General features: G+C 43.8%; 4 protein-coding genes across 8 annotated transcripts; all 4 read left to right on the top strand.

The window, feature by feature from the left end:
* Positions 1–526: 526 nt before the first annotated feature.
* On the top strand, positions 527–2,325 carry plp1b (proteolipid protein 1b). The gene is made up of 6 exons (XM_068744172.1): positions 527–777; positions 872–1,028; positions 1,239–1,416; positions 1,677–1,750; positions 1,910–1,975; positions 2,254–2,325. Exons 1-6 carry the CDS (start codon positions 527–529, stop codon positions 2,323–2,325), a joined length of 798 nt encoding a protein of 265 aa, XP_068600273.1.
* A 6,743-nt stretch (positions 2,326–9,068) lies between these two features.
* cwc15 (CWC15 spliceosome associated protein homolog) lies at positions 9,069–11,480 on the top strand. The gene is made up of 7 exons (XM_068744673.1): positions 9,069–9,108; positions 9,748–9,892; positions 9,996–10,108; positions 10,217–10,314; positions 10,402–10,512; positions 10,641–10,801; positions 10,898–11,480. The coding sequence occupies exons 2-7, from the start codon at positions 9,762–9,764 to the stop codon at positions 11,025–11,027; spliced, it is 744 nt and encodes a 247-aa protein (XP_068600774.1). The 5' UTR covers positions 9,069–9,108; positions 9,748–9,761; the 3' UTR covers positions 11,028–11,480.
* Positions 11,481–12,037: 557 nt separating this feature from the next.
* mtmr2 (myotubularin related protein 2) lies at positions 12,038–16,397 on the top strand. Of its 5 annotated transcripts, none has more exons than XM_068744412.1 (16): positions 12,038–12,117; positions 12,496–12,598; positions 12,706–12,729; positions 12,854–12,917; positions 13,044–13,138; positions 13,577–13,681; positions 13,809–13,913; positions 14,000–14,083; positions 14,175–14,324; positions 14,405–14,593; positions 14,755–14,940; positions 15,306–15,512; positions 15,608–15,700; positions 15,777–15,890; positions 15,967–16,143; positions 16,233–16,397. In XM_068744412.1, the coding sequence occupies exons 1-16, from the start codon at positions 12,038–12,040 to the stop codon at positions 16,395–16,397; spliced, it is 1,941 nt and encodes a 646-aa protein (XP_068600513.1). The 5 variants fall into 5 exon arrangements, with proteins under 5 accessions (XP_068600513.1, XP_068600512.1, XP_068600511.1 ...); XM_068744411.1 differs by having other exon boundaries at positions 12,851–12,917; XM_068744410.1 differs by having other exon boundaries at positions 12,493–12,598; positions 12,851–12,917.
* A 1,973-nt stretch (positions 16,398–18,370) lies between these two features.
* fam76b (family with sequence similarity 76 member B) lies at positions 18,371–21,039 on the top strand. The gene is made up of 10 exons (XM_068744732.1): positions 18,371–18,457; positions 18,694–18,758; positions 18,870–18,924; positions 19,035–19,190; positions 19,816–19,988; positions 20,152–20,202; positions 20,312–20,389; positions 20,503–20,638; positions 20,731–20,832; positions 20,923–21,039. The coding sequence occupies exons 1-10, from the start codon at positions 18,371–18,373 to the stop codon at positions 21,010–21,012; spliced, it is 993 nt and encodes a 330-aa protein (XP_068600833.1). The 3' UTR covers positions 21,013–21,039.
* Positions 21,040–21,800: the final 761 nt, after the last annotated feature.

The raw sequence follows: 21,800 nt of genomic DNA, 5'->3' as shown, positions 1-21,800 counted from the left end.
AGTTAGTACAGGCTGACTTGAGCAGTGTCGGTAGAAGTAGAAGGATTTTCACGTGTGAATGAAATCAGGACAGCCAGGCTTTTTTTTTTTTTTACTGTAGCGATACCTCTGCCCTGAGAGCAACACTGTTCACCTCTGGTGGGCATTTGGGATCTTTGGTGTTGGAGTACGGAATCAGAAGCAGCAAATGTTTCCAGTCAGGCAGCCTTGGCTTTGCAAAGCCTTAGGTGCTTTCCTCTATCCCATTTCTGCCAATGCATTTATTAACACAGTGGATATTTGCTATCTGCTTCAACAGCACAGCTTACACTGGAAGAGGTGCCTGAGATGGTCTGGAAGTCAGCGGTGACTGCTTTCGTGTAGACGCTTCATTGGGAATTGCTGCTCGAACTCTTGTTTGTTGTTGCTGTCAGTTTTCCTCTGTTTGCTTTGGTGTGTGGTCATGCTTTTGCAGGTAGAGAAAATCCTTTTTTTTTATTTTTCATAGCTCCCTGACAGGGTAAAAGACTTCCACACCGTTACGCAAATGTGTTGTGTGGTTATATGTGCGGTTTGCGCCGCCTGTGTGCTGATATATTATACCCCCTCAGGTTGTTATGATTGCTGTGTCCGGTGCATTGGGGCAGTGCCCTACCCATCGCTGGTGGCCACCTTGCTGTGCTATGCTGGCATGGCATTATTTTGTGGCTGCGGGCATGAAGCGTTGACCCAGACCCAAGTCCTGGTCGAGACTTACTTCGCCCGCAACATTCAGGACTATGAGGTCATGGCCTCCTTGTGAGTGGAGCTCCATAAAAAGTATTTGAGTTACGATGTATTTGAATTGACTGGTTTCCCTGTTTGACCTGACTTCTCCCTGTGGCTATTCCAGCGTCAAATACTTCCAGTATGTGATCTATGGCCTGGCATCGTTTTTCTTCCTCTATGGTATCCTGCTGCTGGCTGAGGGTTTCTACACCACAAGTGCTGTCAAGCAGACCTTCGGCGAATTCAGGAGCACCCATTGTGGCCGCTGCCTCAGCCTCACGGTGAGAGAGAGAGAGAGAGATAAGATGCAGAACAGTGATTTGTTTCCGCTATCGCCATCAATGACTTCTTCTTTGTCTTTGCGATTTTGCCACAGATTCATGAATTGTGGCTGAAACCTGATTTAGTGGCACCAACTTTATCTGAGTGAAAACTAAGCTCTGATGCCACATTGTCTGTTCCCTAACGTACCGCACGCTCTGTTTCAACAGTTTATCATAGTAACGTACATCTTGGCGTTTATCTGGCTGGCAGTGTTTGCCTTCAGTGCTATCCCCGTCTACTTCCTGTTCAACATGGAGCAGACCTGTCACACCATCAATCTACTGGCGGAAACAACCCCCAGCATTAATCAGCACAGCTGGATTTGCATGGACGCCAGGCAGTACGGTGCGTTGTTCTTGTGATGACTGACCGCATGTCCACCTGATGAGAATATTAATGCTTCTGAGAGTGCAATGAATTAATCATTCCGGAGTGGATGCAAACCTTGCTGTTGCGATAACAATGAAATAAAGAAGTACACCTTTATGTAAACGTACTTAAAGTTCTCTCCCTGATAAGCTGCATGCGAGCAGAAACGTAGGTGCGTCGTAAGTCATTATGATTCAGCAAAGATATTAGATACTTACGTCATCTCCTCCTTTAAGGTCTGCTTCCCTGGAACGCAATGCCGGGCAAAGCTTGTGGAATGACCTTGGCGTCCATTTGTAAAACCAGCGAAGTGAGTAGACCAATCCAACATTCCACTTTAGACGGTCAATATATTATTTTCAATTGCTAACAGAGGGGTGTGAAACTGACGGGTTTTACACAGTGTAATGACACATAAGAGAGAGGCTTAATACATGATTAACCAGCCTGTGCTCCATTTGTCTTGCAGTTCTACATGACCTACGACTTGTACATTGCGGCATTTGCTGGTGCAGGAATTACACTCTTAGCTATGGTGAGAAATTGCTTTGCAAAGTTTTGCATGCATCTTCTTTTAAATGTTAACAGTTGACTCACATGTAAAGGGTCAACACTAAACACCAAAAACCATTCCGATGTATGGCATTTAGTCTTATAGGTAGCTTAGGCTTCATCTAGTAGGCCAGGTTTCAAGATAATGCCTGCCCAGAACAATGGATGTGAAAGAAAATGCAATACTGATTTTTAAATATCCATATTTTTATCTCTTTCCCTGTATTTTCTTCCCAACTCCATCTCCTCCTTCCTCTGCAGTTTGTGTACATGGTGGCTTCCACCTACAACTATGCAGTCTTGCGGTTTCTGGGCAGGAAAGGCATCCACTAAGTGCAACACATCCATCCCAGTCATCCCCGTCTTCTGGCTGAGATGGATAGTCGCAACAAGAGCAACACAAGATTTCCACTCATCCTGCGGGAAACAGCAAACCTTCGATCACCTGCTATGTGACTGATAATAAATAAATGTTTCTCATCACCTTTTTATATGAACAACTGACAGAGAGATGAAGATAATTCACACCCAGCAGTGATCTCTGGTCTCCTCCTCTGCTCAAATGACTCTCTTTGCTTTGTTGTTCATGCGCCTCTTCTTGCAAATTGCATGGCTCTCTCTTTTTTTTTTTCCTTTCTGAAGCTTCATTGGCTTTGATCCTGTTGTGATGTGTGACATTTCATGAATAATTAAGCAACAGCTTGCCTTGCAAATAATAGCTGCATGCCCTTCATTTATTGTTTACTGATCCATATATTGGTTCTGAATGACTTTGCTGCTGCTTCGTTGTCATCACATTGAGAATCAACATTATCAGAACTAAAGCCTGTGAAGCTGAATGTACCAGAGGTCTCTGCAATGGATGGATGTACCCTCCTAGCTCCAATTCAGTCACAATGCAGGGACTTTGCATTTACTCATTGACTCATCTTTGTCAAATACCACCGTGAAGGCAGGAAAGAAATTGGTGTTCATTTTCCTTTCGCTTCTTTAGGTCTTCCTTAAAACGGGCAGCTTCATGCTACTGAGGTGTTGATGCAGTACTTCAATAATGTGCTTTCAGATGAATAGAGTTTGATGTGTTACCCTTACTGAACTGAGTTGTGTTGTGTATGTGTATTTGATATTAAGATAGATTAAACCACTGACATCCCAGGTAACAGTTTGTGATTTTATTTATAACACACAATATAAAATTTGTTTTAGAGGATCATTGTCACAACTCCCATCTGTAGCACATTCAGCAGGTGGTTTGAGTGAGTGATTCACACACAGATTTTGTAAATGAATCAAGCACAGGTTCCATACTACACTGGAGAACAGCCTCTTGTCCAGCTGCATCAGACACAGCTGGGTTCTCAGGCAGTGGTTCCACATTGACTCCAGCCACAGCGTCATCAGTTCTCACAGCCTGTTCTAGAGGATCGTCTTCATAACTCTGCTCGGTGCTACTTTCAGCAGGTGGTTGATTGCGTGATTCAGATGCAGATTTTGCAGACAAATCAAGCACTGGATTCACACTATCTTGGAGAACAGCCTCTCTTGCAGCTGCATCAGACACAGCTGGGGTCTCAGGTGTTGGTTCCACATTTACCTTAACCACAGCTTCATCGGTTCCCACAGCTTGTTCTATAGGATCGTTCACACTTTCAGCAGGTGGTTGATTGAGTTATTCAAATTAAGATTTTGCAGACAAATCAAGCACTGGTTCCACACTATGTTGCAGAGCAGCCTCTCGTCCTGCTACAAATTAAATATCCAATTTAATTAGCATTTTCAGGCAACAGAGAGGTGTTTTAATGTACTAGCTTCTTATCGTCATGTGATCCACGGTTGACCCTCCAAGCTGAGCAGGAACAGGAAAAGAGCAGCAAACATTTAAGCATAGTTTGCCCAGTTTAAAAATATATATAATAATTCATCCCTTACATACCCTTTAGAGATAGAATGGCCTGCATATTTTAGAGGGGATAGCTCAGTTTAGAATGTAATGATGTACAGGGTGAAAATAAGAAACATTTGCAGCCGTAGCGAAGACTAGAAAGCAGTGGAAAATGATTCCTTATTAATATTTCTCAACCAGTGAAATATTTCAGAAGCTTTAAACTACGATGGTTAAAAAAAAATTATATGCTAAATGCCCATTGAGATGTTGTAATAGTCTTTTTTTTTTTTTGCTTGGGATCATGTAAGTGTTATATTTTAAGAAGTAATTCGCACACATTCTTTCTTACAGAATATAGAATAACAGATCAAATGAAAACAATGAATGATCATCATAACGATGATAAAATAGTGTGAGAGTGAGAGGTTCATCAAGAAAAATGTTCTGAAGGGCATTGGAGGATGAGAACGTTTAGGATGGTAGTATATGAGCTGACTGATTGATGAAGCACCGCTGACAAACAGAGCTTTAAATGTCAACACATTGCTTATTAACTATGTAAATATCACCAAACGTTGCAATGATGTGAGGGAATGGATCAGTTTTCCTGAACGAGAAATGTGATCCTTCCATTTCCACTGTTACAATAGATGAAAGGCCCTCGGACGTTGGACTGGAGTTATTCAGCCTGTAATAGTAAAATATCTTGAAAGATTTAAGTAGGCCTTGATAGATTATAATCTCATGGTTCACCTTTACACTGAAAGCAGATGCACCTTTTCAGTGACTGGAACTAACAATACAAGTGAAGATGTGTAATGTATACTGTACTCAAATTACATGTTAAAAAAAGACAACTAATAAAATCAAAATTATTGTGATTAATACATTTTATAATACTTATGCATGAAACATTATAAATATTATTAATTTAGATGATGTTATGCAACATTTAGTAACGCAAATTTAAAACGGGGGCTGTCCTTACAGCTGTACGTTCATGTAATTGAGTAAAGAGATGCAAGATATAGACTTTTATTGTGATAAACGGAACTTTAACGTTTTATTTTGAAATTGCTTTGACCCGTTTTCCGGTTTGGGTCTTCGGGTTTGTGTTGTGATATAGCAGTCTCTTGCTAGCCAGGTAAATGTACAGTTTTTAACGAATGTATCTCCGTAATGAAAAATATAAATCGTCTGGCCGTGACTGGAGAATAATTATTGGTACTTTGTTCAAGTATTACGCGTAGATTTGTACAAAAGTACAACGCAGAGTAACTGCATTTAACGTTGCCGTCGGCGGCGTGTTGAAAACAAACACTGGACGCAGTTGTATCCCGTCCGTCTCAGAAACGGTGCGACCGACGGTCAGTCGGTTTTGTAGAAAGGGAAAGTTCGTCGTGGTGCATCATCATCATCATCATCAGGGTAAGATTTCTGCCACTTACAACTCAGAGAAGAAGGAAAAACACGTAACTGTAGTAGATAAAAGGAACTTGTGAGGACGCGAAACACGGTGAAAGCTCATTTTTCTACTTAATAAATAAAACTTTACAAGGTACGAAGCTGTTGTTTTACTTTCTCGTCCAGCGTGCTCATTCAAACCGCGTTTTGAATGACAAACGCAGGTATTTTACATTTATTGCAGCAAGAATCCTTTTTTCAATTCCATTGACTGTTTGATGCTTTTATGCACGTGTTTTGATGCAGAGCTGATTTTTATATCCTGGTTATCCTGCAGCAGTTTCAGGATTCTTAATGTTTGATTTGAAATGTAGAGAGTGAATCATTTGAGGAATATTAGGTTTTTTTTAGGGAACAATAAAGTCGAGTTGCTTTTATTCTGTTGCTCTAGTTTTCCCAGAATTACACTTGTAAGTAAGAACAGCCATGGAAGGTCAAAGTAGGGAGAAAAGAGGATGAAACTGTTGTTTATCCTTCGTCTTCCTCCGTGTATCATGTTTTGTCTAAGGAATTCCTGTGATTTTCTAGATAAAATGCCATCGAGAAATCATCTTGACAAAATTGGGAGGAAGAAGAAAAAGAAATGGACAGAGGAGGCCATGGAGCGTGCGCTGATTGAAGTGAAGTCTGGACGGTGCACGGTGAGACAGGCTGCCAAGGAGTTCGGAGTCCCTAAATCTTCCCTGGGGGACAGAGTCAGTGGACGGGTGGCACCGGGGAGTCGCAGCGGGCCCGCTCAGCTGATAACATCTGCCGACGAAGACCTATTGGTCGAGTTCTCCTTATACATGACCAAGCATGGCTTTCCCATGACCAAGCAACAGCTGGTTTCTTTCGCCTCTTCCATCTACAAGCGGCAGCATCGCCGGGTGGCATTTTCTAAACTGGGTCAGACCTGGTGGCTAAATTTTAGGAAAAGACAAGAAAAGAACATCACCATTCAGCCGGCCGACGGCGTGTTCCGCGGGAGAGCGGTGTGCGCCAGGAAGGAAGCTGTCGATCGCTTTTTTCAATTACTGAGCACTGTCTTGGATGCGCATGGACTCGGAGACAAGCCTCGCCAGATTTTGAGCTGCAATGAGACCGGCTTTCAGTTGGGCAAGAAGAGGGCGATTCTCCCCAAATCTGCCGGCCTGGGCTCCAAGCCGGCGCCGGGCTTGAGGGACCACATCTCCGTCCTGGCTTGCTTTAGTGCAGCTGGAGAGGATATCCCCCCATTTATTATCTACTCAAAGGCCTACCCAGGAGGAGTATGTTATAAGACACAGGGGCCTCCGAACGCCCTCTACGCATGGTCGGACTCCGGGTGCGTCACTTCGGATCTTTTCAAGAAATGGTTCCTGAAACATTTTCTCCTGCACGCGCCAAAGGAGCGCCCGCTGCTGCTGGTTTTTGATGGCCACAAATCTCCGGTGAATCTGGAGGTGGTGGAATCTGCCCGTAAGGAGAACGTCATCCTGCTGTGCCTTCCGCCTCATTGCGCTCACATCTTGCAGCCACTTGAGGCGGGGCTCTTTGTCCTTCTGAAACAGCGTTTTGCAGCACTCGTAGGGACCGGCTGCGCCACAGACACTCACTTTACAATCAGCAAAAAGGAGTTCTCAGGTAGCTTTTCAGGGGCGTATCGGGTTGTGAAGGACGAAGAAGGTGTCCGGACTGTGAAGGAAGGTTTTCAGAAATGTGGCATGTACCCACTGAATCAGTTTTCCGTCGACGAATGTCCTTTAATGGCGTCGCACGTCTCAGTCGCGGCAGTCGGGCCATCTTCTACATCGCCACGGGGGGTAGACGGCGAAGGAGAGCCCACAGCTGCTGGACCCTCCTCCTAGCTCGGTACGATCACTTCAGTGAAGGTTGTTTGTCAAAAACACGATGAACATTAAGTCCCACCGCCCTCAACCTTCCCGCAGGGTGTTGTTTTTGTCAGTTTACCAGAAGAAGGCTGAGGCGTTAGCATTGATTACTTTTCAACTTTAGAGTGTAGTTGTTGGGTGAAAGGATGCTGGGCAATGACTCCAACCTGGAGGACCTAAAAGAGCCTTTTGAAGAAATAAAGATACTGTATACGTTTCTGTTTCTATATTTTCTCAGATATATTTATTTATTGCTTTTATATCTTTTATAATATGAGGCACCTTGGTCTTGTCAACATGGTTACAAGGACAGGATTTTCTGTAATTACTTCTACATGCAGTTAGATACTGAGGTCTGTAGATCTACTCTTGAATGTTGTTACTGCGTCATCTCTGTTCAATTGTGAAACACTGGGAAAGGAGGAGAAATCAAAATGTTTTTTTTTTTATAGCAGGAGAGGATGCTAACTTTAGTTGTGACTCAATCCTTTTGCTGGTACTTGACCCATTCATTCATCAACACAATAAATTATTTAAAATACAAAGCAGTGGCAGATAGTTAAGCCTTTTTTTTTTTAAAGTTTCAACAGAGATCTCTATTCAGAAACATGCAGATGACGAGTAGAAGACGGCAACACAGCTGTGTCAGTACAACTGATCATTTACTGAAGGAGTGTTTTCAAATCAGGTGATGCGAAGTCGATGCGATCGGTACAGCTGCCAGCAAAATAACTGTAAATATATAGTGAATGTTTGCATCCTTTTAAACAAACTACCTTTGAGGATGTCCTCATTTGTAACTAGAAAAGCACTCAACCTCCGCCAAGCAGCTCATTCCCCTCATAATTGAAATTTTACCATCCAAATGCTGATCTGGATCATCATCAAAAGGTTCTGAATATTTTAGTGCTGTCAAGAGAAGCAGTGCAGAGTGATGGAGAATGTGAATTGTTACGTGATAGGAGAGTGTCAGCGAGGATGAAAGGAAAGGTCTACAAGACAGTGGTGGACGGCTTAGAGATGGTGGTTGTGAGGAAAAGGCCGGAGGCGGAGCTAGAAGTGGTGAAGATGGAGATGCTGAGGTTCTCCTTGGGAGTGATCAGGTTGGACAGGATTAGAAATGAGGCAATAAGAGAGTCAGTGAAGGTTAGAGGCTTTGGAGACAAGGTCAGAGGGGCCAGACTTTGATGTAACACAGAAACACATTTTCTATAACACTGGCAATGTTGCAGAACGGCGTCTGGTCATTTTATATCACATGGTTTTAATATTCGTGAATGAATGAATGAAGGATTCTTTCTTTGATGAAGTTTTCGATACCCAAATGTATTTATTGTAAGTGAAATGCATATAACAAGTTCAGTAAGTATCTGCTGCTTTTCACATAAGCGAGATGGACAAGTATAACGTCACTGCAGTTTATTACATCACCCATTACTATGAGGAAAATGTTCCCGTTTCAAACCGCCTGATGTTAAAAAGAGCGACACCTGATGGCCAGTGTTGGACCTGCAGTTTTGTGATGAGTCTGAGCAAGGCCGTGATTTTCTTCTTCAAACTTGATTAGAAACACAAATTACAGTTCTGTTTTTCGATACAGTGGTGCAGTATTAACATGCAACACTTACTCAAATGAATAACTAAACTCTTATACGGCACCCTGCGTGATTTATGTGCTTTCTTTTTATTACCAGTGACGTCAGACTTCTCTACTGACCTGGTTTAAATACGTTCTGGGGCATTTAAACTAAATGTCCTCTACCTTCCTCTCTACAGAACTGCGTTTCTGAAGAAGGCAGTCTATTTACTGTCACTGGACAGCTTCCGGTTCCGAAAGCGGCGGTCCATCAGCAGGAAGTGACGTCACTCCATGCGCCTGGGCTACTTTTTTTTTTGTCGTGTGGAGGCACAATCGTAAGTCTCATTACTCTAAAATCCATTTATAATGCGAAAGGTTTACAGTTTTATTAATTTCATTTGAGCGGCGTGTTTGGTTGTACTTATTCGGCTCTAGGAGCTAAATAATATTGTTTTTCTTCCGTAATAGCGTTGCTAGCCAGGTTAGCGCGCTAGCTGCTCGTTAGCAGTAACATTTATTGCTAGCTCTGTTTGTGTTCGTACTTTCCAAACACAAAGCTATCTTGTTTTCCTTCTAAGGTAGGGTGAATATCAAGAGGACATGATATAATTTACCTGGTTGCTTTATTTTTTTATTTTTATGAGTGAAACCGCAAAAGAGTCCCCTTGTTGTTTGCTGTATGTCGTTTGTTGCTCAGTGTTCCGTCATTTCGCGCTGCCAGTATCGTAAATCAACATAAATGTCGAGGACGCTGCATTATTACATAACTTATTGAATGGAATGTATGCATCTCCTGAAGACAAAGGCTGTTTCGTTAAAACAATAGTAGTAACAAATACCACGGGGCAGTAAGAAGTGGATGTTTCGATTCATTATTATTGATAGGTTGACTTGATGTTTTCCATGGATTTATTTTGTACTTCTCAACATTAGTTGGTTTTCAACTTGTGTTTTCTCCTCTGACTGAATCGCAGTATAGCCATCAAAGATGACAACAGCTGCCAGACCAACATTTGAGCCAGCGAGAGGAGGGAGGGGCAAAGGAGAAGGTGATTTGAGTGCTCTGTCCAAGCAGTATTCCAGTCGAGATCTTCCAGGTCATACAAAGATCAAGTACAGGTCAGTAGGTCAAAAGGGAATGGAGTTTTTAATTGTAGGTAATGTGTCACTCGCAAAGAGGACATATCCTGGAAGCACATTTTTTACACATATTTATTCTCAGGCAACCTACCCAGGATGCCCCTGAGGAGGTGCGTGCACGAGACTTCCGCAGGGAGCTCGAGGAGCGCGAGCGTGTAGTTGCACGTGAAAAGACCAGAGAAAGAGGACCAAGAGGTTCGTATTTCTGTCAATGTTACACTTCGTATTGATGAAATAAAAGTAATTACAGTGTGGCCCTCAATCTGAGTTGCTTAAAATACTTAACCGACCCTAATTTTCCAGAGCATACTACATCGTCATCTTCATCCTCTTCCTCAAAGAGGCCAAGGCTAGATCAAATCCCAGCGGCCAACTTGGATGCCGATGACCCTCTTACTGACGTAAGTCTTTGTACTGCACGATGTGGTGAACGCCTAGCGGTGATTAGCGTCCATCACATCCCTCAAATGGTGCTTGGTTGTTTATAGGATGACGAGGATGAAGAGTCGGGGGAGGACAGCGATGATGATGACACTGAAGCACTTCTGGCAGAACTGGAGAAAATCAAGAAGGAGCGGGCTGAAGAGCAAGAACGCAAAGTAAAGAATCATTTCAAACTAGCATGGTTGTACGTGTTGTCTAACCGGAAATAACCAAAATGGATGTGTGGCTACATTTGCGAATGACAAAATGTTATCTCTTGAATTTGTTTATTCTCCCATCTTAGGAGCGAGAGCAAAAGGCAGAAGAGGAGAGGATTCGTATGGAGAACATTTTGAGTGGCAATCCATTGATTAATTTGGCAGGACAACAACAACAGCAGCAGCAGCAGCAACAACAACAACAACAGATGAACCAGAGTCAGAATACATTCAGGGTCAAAAGAAGGTATTTCAGAAATTCTCACATGTTGAACCATTTACAGACATTGTTTCTCTTCACTTTCCAGAAACTATTAAAACTGTGTTGGTTAATATATTCCAGGTGGGACGATGATGTCGTGTTCAAGAATTGTGCCAAAGGAGTGGATGAAGCACGGAAGGAGAAACGCTTTATCAATGACACTCTGCGTTCTGAGTTCCACAAGAAATTCATGGAGAAATATGTAAAGTAAAGGACTTGCCATGTTTTTATTTTGTTTTCTTCTCTTGTCTGATGGAATTCCAATTCATTCTGTATTCAGATGTCTTAGTAGTTGTACATAAAACAATTGTTGTGTTACAGCTGAGTCTTTCTGCTGTTCTTTTTTCCTTCAATAAACAAAGGCTTGTGTTACAAATGACTTGCAGGAATTTCAAATGAGAAAAAAAGTAGATGTCATGCATAGTGACTTCTTCTCACTCAAATTGCAAATATGGACCCCAGGTCTTTGAAAAATTATGTGTATGTAATGAACTATAACTTGGTCCGCCCATTAAAATAATCCTGTCGTCAAATAGCCATTGATCTTACTTAATTGCCAGAATATAATAATAAAATGGTATAGTAAAAGTCTCTGTCCCAACATGAATGAGAGAGCATATCTTGACCTTGATGTTTCGTTACTTGTGTTTTAATGCACAATAAAGAGGTCTATGTAAATGATCTGATGGTTCGTATAAATTTCGAAGCTCCTTCGACTGCAATGCTAACGAGAGTTTCAAAGTAATCCAGAATGCAGGATTTTTTCTGGAACATCACCAAATTTTAATAATCTGTTCCTGGTAACAGTCCCGACATATTCTGAACATTTCATCAGGATCCATCCGTACCTTTTTGTTTTGTTTTATGTTGCTAACAGTTAGGTAAAGAAAGAAGTTCTTTCACACGCCAGAGGGGATTGACTCCAAATACCTTTGCAAAATCTGCTGGAGATAATTGTATTTTCCGAGAAATTCTTAATGTGTAAATAATAGACTCTCCTCGGCGGAGGTAACGCATCTGTGACAGCAGCATGTGATATGCGAGGCGGCCGACAGAGGGCGCCACCAATAACAATCGCTCCCTTGTTTGTAACGACGATTTGGAAGGGAGGCTGCTGGGAAAATATGGCAGCTTCCTTTTGAGTCTGGGGGTTTACATACATTATTCTGTGGTTACACCGCGCCTCTATCCAGGTTACCTTTTCCCCTGAAGCAGGAGAACATGGAGAAGAGCGGGAGCACCGACAGTTTGGGGTCGAAGCGCTCCTCTTCCCGACAGCCGAGCGTCGATTCATTGTCCAGGTAGCTAAAACTAGCACAACATTCATAGCTAGCGAAAATGTTTCCAGGCTAACACGAAGCTAAGTCTTTCTGTTTCATTACAGTTTTGTATCCATTTTGTTGCGACTGTTAAACCACAAATAATCTGGTGAACGGAAGTAACGTTGGGTTAATTAGAGATCGATTAGATTTGATGCCTTGCTGTCATTGGAGCAGTGCACACGAGAAGCTACGGAAGCCCGTAGTAATGTTTTTGCATGCTCGTTCTGCCTGCCGATCAGCTAAAACCAGGAGAAGCTTCACTTATCAAGCGCGATGCTGAGTGTTAACAGTCGGTTCTTTGTTCGCTCCTCATTGTGTCCCATGTTTCTATAACGGCGTCCTGTTATCTTCCAGCAGCGCTTCCACGTCACGCTCTGACCGGTCTGCACAAGCCAAGCCGGCCTCAGCCATGTCCTCTGACTCCGTGGCCACATCCACAGAACTCTCCCCGGAGCTCAGGGTTAGTGAAATGTGCACGGAGTTCACTGACATCCTGTTACTTATAATAATAGAAATGACAACAACAAAAAACACCACTCTTCTTTTCTTTTTTTCTACACCCTTCAGGTTAAGCCCGCAACTCCTGCCAAGGTATGCTTCCGCATGAAGAACGTATTACACGTTGTGTGTCCTTGAATCCTTCGTTGACTTGAGCAGGCTTTTATAGATTTTAGGTTAAGAGATATCTTATTCCAATTTGTGATATTTCCAGAAGGTGCTGAGAGATGTAGACAAAGAGGAGCCGCAGTTACTTCCCAACGAAGAGGTGCAAGACATCGGTAGGTTCTCCGTTCTTGCAGTCGCGGACGCTAATCAATATATCTTGAATTAGGATAAAGCAGACCAGCTTGTTTTTTTTTTTCATATTAATTCAGTGACATTTGTCAAAATGTTTTAACCCACAGCCCAAGACATCACCTACTTCTGTCCGTTTATTGGACCCCTGAGAGGAACAGTGATGGTTACCAACTACAGGCTTTTCTTCAAATGCATGGACAGGGTAAGCTAAAAGAGGTTTGATAGCTGTGTCCAGAATCAGATGGGCATTTCTTGTCTGTCCATCGGTCACATTCTTGTGATGTGATATCTCAAGAATGCTTGGAGGGAATTTAATTTTATATGACACGAAAGTCCGCTTGGGCTCGTGCATGAACGGAATATATTTAGCCTCTCTTGAATCACAGAACAATTTTTTTAGAAACAAACTTTAAAGACTTTAAAGCCAGTTTTGAAATAATTTCCCAAAAAATGAAATGCCTGACTGGAACAAAGGATGGAAAAGATGCTATTTTATACACCAAAAGTCAAAATTGTCTCAAATGATTCATAATTATTATTATGAACTGATTGTTTGTTTGTTTGTGCTGCCAGGTTGAAGATGTCTGTGGAACTGATGGTTGTTAATGTTAGGCTGATAAATTTGTCTTGTGGTTTCTAGGAGCCGGCGTTTGTCCTGGACCTGCCCCTTGGGGTGGTGAGTCGTGTGGAAAAGATAGGCGGTGCATCAAGCCGCGGTGACGTGTCATATGGGCTGGTCTGCAAAGTGAGTCGTATTGTTTTTACAGCAGATCATGTTTTTATACAATAGCGTACCGTTACCCTTACATTGTTTTATTTGCATGCAACTGTTGAGAGGTTTGAGCGTGACTTTCTGCTTTGCTTCCACGCAGGATATGCGCAGTCTGCGATTTGCACACAAGCAAATAGAGGACACGCTCAGGAAGTCCATTTTCGAGGCGCTGATAAAGTTTGCGTTTCCTGTTTCCAACGGGCTGGTGAGTGATTCTCAACCGCGCAGACTCAAACGGCGTCCCTCAGCGCCATCAAGCGAAATGATAAGTGTCTGTTCCAATCTCCGAAGCAAATCTTTGCCTTCGAATACGGACAAGTCTTTCCCGAAAATGGATGGAAAGTCTACGACGCCGTCTCCGAATACAAAAGACAGGTATTTGAAAACGACACGGCGCAACTGCTTTGTTCAACACTGAAGAAAGCTTGTGAGGTTTTTTTTTTTTTTTACTTCTGTCTTTTTAAAGGGTATCCCCAATGAAAGCTGGAGGGTTACAAAAGTGAATGATCACTACGAGGTTTGTGACACATACCCATCGACCCTGGCGGTGCCGGTCAACATACCGGACGAGGAGCTGAAGAGAGTGGCAGGCTTCCGGGCTAAAGGGAGGATACCAGTGAGTCGAGCACGAATCCCGTCACACATCTCCTGTGCAGATGTTTTGTTGGACTGTTTGCCGTGACATTCCGCGTGCAGGTGTTGTCGTGGATCCATCCAGAGAGCCAGGCAACTGTGACGCGCTGCAGTCAGCCTATGGTTGGGGTGAACGGGAAGCGCAGCAAAGAGGATGAGAAGTACCTTCAGGCCGTCATGGATGCGAATGCCCAGTCCCACAAACTCTTCATTTTTGATGCCAGGCCCAGCGTCAACGCCGCTGCCAACAAGGTTTTAATCCTTTGAAGCAGTATATTGTACAAGAAAAATGTATCCTGACTGAATACTTAAGGAAATAATCTCGTTTTGTCAAAGTTAGCTGTAGCGCAGCGTCCTCGGTGGGTGAGTCGTCTTCTTAACCGCTTTGTCTCCGCCACTGGTTTCTGCTTCAGATGAAGGGGGGAGGCTACGAGAGTGAGGATGCCTATCAAAATGCTGAACTGGTATTCTTAGATATTCACAACATCCATGTGATGAGGGAGTCGCTTCGCAAGCTGAAGGATGTGGTCTACCCCAACATCGAGGACTCTCATTGGCTCTCCAATCTGGAGTCCACTCACTGGCTTGAGCACATAAAGGTGACCGTAACACAGCCCACAGAAACAGGAGCCCTATTTTTTTTTTACCTCTGCCGAGAAGGAGGTTATATGATCGCCGGCGTTTCTTTGTCCGTCTGTTAGCAAGATAACTTAAAAGGTTCTGGACGGATCTTGAGTGAAAGTGTCAGGAAATGTTGGGAATGTTACCAGAAACAGGCGATTAAATTTTGGTGATGATCCAGAAGAGATCCTGGATCATGGATCAGTTTAAAGTAAAAACTTTTTTTAAAAAGGCTCAAATGTAACTTCCTGAAACCCCATTACTAATTCTATAAAGTAATTGCAAAGTGCAGACATAAATGAGGTGTCAATAAACTGCGTATTTGTCCGTGTGTTTTTTGCAGCTGATACTAGCGGGAGCATTGCGGATCGCAGACAAGGTGGAGTCTGGGAAAACGTCGGTGGTGGTGCACTGCAGCGACGGTTGGGATCGCACCGGCCAGCTCACCTCCTTGTCCATGCTCATGCTGGACGGTTTCTACCGCACCGTCCGTGGCTTTGAGGTGCTGCTTGAGAAGGAGTGGCTGAGCTTTGGCCACCGCTTCCAGCTGGTAAGTCAACGTTCTCTCACACACGCACGTTACGGTTACAGCGGCCCAGCGAGACGCGTCACTGACTGGCCCCGCCTCTTTATCTTTTCTTCAAGCGAATTGGTCACGGCGACAAAAACCACACGGACGCCGACCGCTCGCCCGTTTTCGTTCAGTTCATTGACTGCGTCTGGCAGCTGACGCGGCAGGTGAACAAGACCCGGGGATTTCTTCAGGGTAACGCCGTCTTTCGAGGGTCACTCACGAAGCCGTTTCTGTTCTTAGTTCCCTGCAGCGTTTGAGTTTAACGAATACTTCCTGGTCACCATCCTGGATCACCTGTACAGCTGCCTGTTTGGAACTTTCCTGTGCAACAGCGAACAGCAACGGTTGAAGGAAGTAAGTGATGAGTAAAAGTTACTGCTGGGAAACCTGCGCCTTCAGCGTCACGGCAACCACGCATCTCCTTTCGCAGGCGATTCCCAAGAGGACGTTGTCGTTGTGGTCTTACGTCAACAGCCAGCTGGAGGAGTTCACCAATCCGCTGTACGTGAACTATTCCAACCACGTGTTGTTCCCTGTGGTCAGCTTGCGTCACCTGGAGCTTTGGGTCAGCTACTACATCCGCTGGAACCCGCGCATGAGACCTCAGGTGCTCAAGGGGCTTTCTCTTGTTTGTCTGTTCGGTCTTAAAACTTGAGCTTCACACGAATCCTTTTTTTTCCCCCCCACCTTGTTTAGGAGCCGGTTCATCAGCGCTACAAGGAGCTGCTGGCTAAGCGTGCAGAACTGCAGAAGAGAGTGGACGAGCTGCAGCGAGAGGTGACCAATCGCTCGGCCTCGTCGTCGTCTGAACAGCCGGGCTCCCCCACGCGCTCCATCACTCCGGTGCAAACCTTTGTTTGACGGTACCTCGGCCCTCCTGGCTGCAGTACGGCGGGTCATACGGTAGTAACCAGCGGGTCACACCGGAGGGCCACACGGGACCTGTGCTCCAGACTGCCGTGTTCAAACACTCCCACATAACGTGTGTTTAAGCGGATTTCTGTGTGTGCACCTCTAACAGGGGTCACGTTACGTCCGCTTGCAACAGAGCGACTCGGATCTGTCTCAGGCGGTCTTGTTGCAGCCATATTGTACTCTAATCCTGAGAGTACTGTTTAGCTTAGCGACCCGCCTAGTGTTAATAGGTTTGAAGTACTGTACACGAAAAGATCACATGTAAAATATTATGCCTTGTCCAATTCATGGGAAGCATTCCTTCACACCGCAAATGTTTGCTAGATATCGTTTAGAAGCGACGCTTCATCTACGCCGCTAGCAGAAAATCTGTCGAGCTCAAACCTTGAAACCAAAACCAACCAAATGACTTGAGTCATCAAATATTTCAGAATGTAGCTAAAAAATATTAATAGTGTATTAAAGTAAAGTCTGTTTGGGTTGTTGTGACCAAATGTCTTTTTTACTAACGTGTAGTGTGCCACATATTGTATTTGTACATTTTATTTTTCTAACTACAGTACATTATTTATTATGCTTTTATTCCAGACTTGTATTTACGGCTCAATAGACTCACTTTTGTTTTGCATGTCCTCGCAGTACTAATAAGGCACTCTAGAACAGTTTAATAATCATTTAGGTGGGTGAATGTGTGTGTGCACGCATCTGTAAGTGTGTGTGTGTGTGTGTGTGTGTGTGTGTGTGTGAGCCTCCTTTGATGCTTTTTAACTCGGGTTTCCACCACCGTTTTATAGCCATCAGAATATGTAACTAATAATCTGTGCCTTGCTGTGAATGACTGACTGGGAGACGAATGAGATAAAGGTAGGTTCAGTGATTCAATGCTAAATAGTAAATACTGTGTAAGTTAGGCTTTCCTTCCTTCTAATAAAGGCAGGACACACATCGAAGGACTCGGTTGAGTTTGTCTCATTTTGGCAACTGGGATTGCGAATGGTGGCAGAAACTACATCACATTAGCGTTAATGAATGCGATTATAGATATATATATATGATGAAAACAGAGTTAAATTAGACTGCCACGCCTCATTAGCATTGTCATGCTAACTGACTAGCTGACTGACCAAATAATAATAATCATCATTTGCAGGATGCTTCCCTACACGAAATGTTATGAACATTTCGGGATATCCTGACAAACAAACATGGTCGATGACAAACTACAAAATCTCACTGCTGAAGCTAAAAAGTCAGTCAAACTATACTAAATAAAAATCAAGTGTTTGTCGTATTCTTTTTCAACTTTATTTCATTTTACTTCATTTATTTAATGACCACATTGGTTAACGTAATATTTAAATACGGCACTAATAAATTATATAGCGCCGTGTGAAATAAACTCAGAAATCCGATTGGCTCTGCCCATTTCAAAATGCGTTTCGCGCGAGCGAATAGCGCGTCGTGATAGGTTCCCGTTCTTCTTCTGGATCCCCAGCCACTTCCGGTGACATGACGACTGCGCGACGGCGTCGATACAAAAAGAGAGAAGGAAAACAGGAAAAATACCTTTCTAGAAGAGAACAGAGGAAACTTAATATTAAAAGCCATATATACGTGAACGGGGTTGTGCGTGTGGCCGCGTCACGAACCGCTGCGCTCGTGTCGGTCTGACCGGATAACGTTTGAGCAGTGAGAGACCCCACATAGTTGGGTTTTTATTGTTCTTCGCCTTCTCCCTGCAGCTAAGCTATTTCTGTGTTGCTCCCACCTAGCCTAGCTAACGTTAGCTAACGCTGCATTCCAACCCACTGCGTTACCAGTTCGCTCTAAAAGAACTGGCGCAAGTTAACCGGTTAGTTGTTTTTAGTTGGACGCCGCTAACCTGTTTGTAGCTTCAGCGGAATACTAGTTGCACCAGAATGGCAACGTCGGCTCTGTACGCCTGCACGAAGTGTAACCAGCGGTACCCCTTTGAGGAGCTATCGCAGGGCCAGCAGCTCTGCAAGGTAAGTGTCAAATGTGATCGTATGGCTTTAACAAAATAACTACTTTTTTCGCACGCACTCCTCGTCAGGTGTGTTTGTGACATATTTGTATTGATGCTGTAGTCAAGGGTTGTTCCCTTGACTACAGCATCAATACAAACGTTTACTGTCGAATCCACAGTAAACACTATGTTGAGGCCATTACACAGAGACATTTTGTGCTCCAGAGGAACTCTGACATTCCTTTGTCACCGCAGGAGTGTCGCATCGCACATCCGATTGTGAAGTGCACGTACTGCCGGTCTGAGTTTCAGCAGGAGAGGTGAGATACCAGCGGTGAATCTCAGCGTGACTCCATATTCATCTCTTCTATCCATTTCATGTTGGTTTTGCTTTTAAATACTTGCTTTTTTTTTTTTTTTACCATTCACAGTAAAACCAATACAATCTGCAAGAAGTGCGCACAGAATGTCAAACAGTTTGGAACGGTGAGTTCACGCGTTTAGCCTATTTTTCCTTTACTTACTGCACCTGTGTATTTGCGTTACAACTTGTCCCTACGTTTCTTTGAAGTCCTGTGTCTTTTGTTTCTCGACAGCCCAAACCCTGCCAGTACTGCAACATCATTGCGGCGTTCATCGGCACAAAGTGTCAGCGTTGTACCAACTCGGAGAAGAAATACGGGCCTCCGCAGACTTGTGAGCAGTGTAAACAGCAGTGCGCCTTCGACCGGAAAGAGGAGGGTAGGAGAAAGGTACGAGTCTCACGCGCAGTAAAATATGTTGTAGCACGTCTTTTACGTCAGTGGTCCCCAACCACCGGGCCGCGGCCCGGTACCGGTCCGCGAGGCATTTGTTACCGGGCCGCACAGAAAGAAGAACTCATTTATAAAATTTCCGTCGTATCGATTATTTAGAAAAACGACCGGATTTTCGCCAACGTAACATTCGCCTGTGAATTTTCGTGCTTTACGTGATGCGTTACTAAAAACAGACGTGAACTAGCGAAAAATAAATTAAAAAACGAACGTCTTCGGAGAGCTTCTTTGCAAATGGGAAAGTCCAACTGAGAAGGAAGAAAGGAAAACTTCTTTCAACAGGCAAACCAGGAGTCAGACTTAAAACACGGTTTATCTACAGCTGCCTTGCTTCGTAAACGAGGTAACGAAGGGGTCAAAAAGGGTTTGGCACATGGAGACCAAGAACCCTGAATTAAAAAACCAGAATGTGGAATTTATGACACAAAAAAACATGAACATGAAGTACAGAATTGATTATTGCGACCACAATTTATGGTGAGTATTGGTGTAATACTTGTTTAATAGTTATTGCGAGTGCATTATATAAACTTTATTGGTATTGCTCCTGTCTGTCTCACAGGTGGATGGGAAGCTTCTGTGCTGGCTTTGTACCTTGTCTTACCGCCGCGTCCTCCAGAAGACCAAGGAGCAGAGGAAGGGCTTCGGCTCCTCTAACTCTTCATCTCTAAATGAGAAAGACCACCACTCCAGACCTCACCATCATCAACACAGACACAGCAGCTCTCATCACAAGTACATAATCTGTACAGAGAAGTACACTTCTCCTGCTAACGGTTCCCGTGCCGCCCACACTGTTGGCTTAACTCGGAATAGTGAATATTAGTGTGTTGTTTTTTTTACCGTCTCTTCGTATTGTAACGAGTCGGTGAATATTCAGCCGACTTATCTTTCGCAGACTGAGTGGGAGCTTGAGTCCTGAGCAGGAGCAAGGACTGTGGAAGCAGAGGTAACTCCTTCCTCCTACAGTAATTCAGACAAAACTAATGTGTGAATCAGAAAAAGTCATGTATTTTGAGTTTTACGGTCCAAATTGTCCATCTTGATTTCCGTGGCAGCCATAAATCATCATCAATCCAGAAGGAAACTCCGAAGAAGAAACCAAAACTGGAGATGAAGCCGTCAAACGGGGACAGGTGTGACGCGTCTTCTAATTCTTTGAGTGTTTACACCCCCCCCCCCCCCCCCCCCCCCCAACATGTTGACCGACCCACACTGTTACCGACCTTTATTCTTGCTCTTCCATTAGTAGTTCCATCACCCAGTCAATGGATTCCGGAGGAACAGACAACTTTATTCTCATCAGCCAGCTGAAAGAGGAAGTGATGTCGCTGAAGAGACTTCTGCAGCAAAGGGATCAAACCATTCTGGAGAAGGACCGAAAGGTAGGGGGGGGCCTCCGTCGGGTGACGTTGTCAGGGTTGCATTAATGTTAGGCTGTTGTTGTTTGACGTGTTGATATTAAATTATCTTCCAGCTCACAGAGCTCAAAGCAGACTTTCAGTACCAGGAGTCCAATATGAGAGTGAAAATGAACCAAATGGAGAAATCGCACAAAGATTCCATGGAACAACAGCAGGTAGGAGACTGTATACACACTAAACAAAAGGTAAATGCAACAAAGGAGGGCATCTCATTTCTGGGTTGATCCTTTGCATCCTTCCCACAGGCCAAGAACAGGGAGCTCATGAAACAGGTGGCAGCCCTTTCTAAAGGAAAGAAGTTTGACCGGACAGGAAGTTCACTGCTGCTGCCCTAACGATAGGCCTGCCAGCGGGCAGCGACACAGAACGGCTTCATCGTTTTCACACTGTGAGCGCCTCCCCTCGTTGCCATCGACAGAGATTATCATTTCTAACGCCAGAGACCATGTTGTACATGGAAATTGTTGTTTGAATCCAAGAAACCTTTGTCTAAATGTCAACATATTTGAGATATTTTACGGCGACTTTCTCCGCTGGATTCCGGGATATGACTTTGAATGGAGGATGGAGCCCTCGTCTTGAGCACTGCCGGGCCAAGATAAAAAAAAAGCATGGTGTGCGTACGTGGATGGTATTCTGTTGACTCAGTGTATCCACTTCATTTTAATGGAAACCATGCACTTTATTTATTCAAATGTTTTTCTTATCTTTTTTTTTTTTTTTTCTCTCAACATACGAAGAGCATATCCCGTTTTTTTGGGGGGGGGGGGTTTCTGAAATAGCAATTATGGTAGTTCTATTTTTCTAAATTGTTTGTGCAAGAGAAGTTCTCCTCAGCGGGAGGCCCTGCAAAACTTTATACTGTATGCAAATGTGGATATGTTGACCACCGAGCTGCTGCTCCACAGGAGAGCACTCTCTCAGTGACTATTCATAGATCAACCAATGAACACTCTGAAAGGCCGTCTGATGTTTGCTGTTTCTCTTCGGTGGAACGGTTGTACTCGTGCATGATTTTCCTGCCAGACACCAGTTGGCTTTGTGGTCTGACTTCTCTGCCCCTTCTCGCTTTTAATTTGTTTTTTTTTAAAGAATCACGTGTAAGTGTTTTACTGGGGTCGGC

The sequence above is a fragment of the Brachionichthys hirsutus genome, chromosome 10 (assembly GCF_040956055.1).
Source record: "Brachionichthys hirsutus isolate HB-005 chromosome 10, CSIRO-AGI_Bhir_v1, whole genome shotgun sequence".
Lineage (NCBI taxonomy): Eukaryota > Metazoa > Chordata > Actinopteri > Lophiiformes > Brachionichthyidae > Brachionichthys > Brachionichthys hirsutus.
This window is presented reverse-complemented; position numbering and strand designations above follow the sequence as displayed.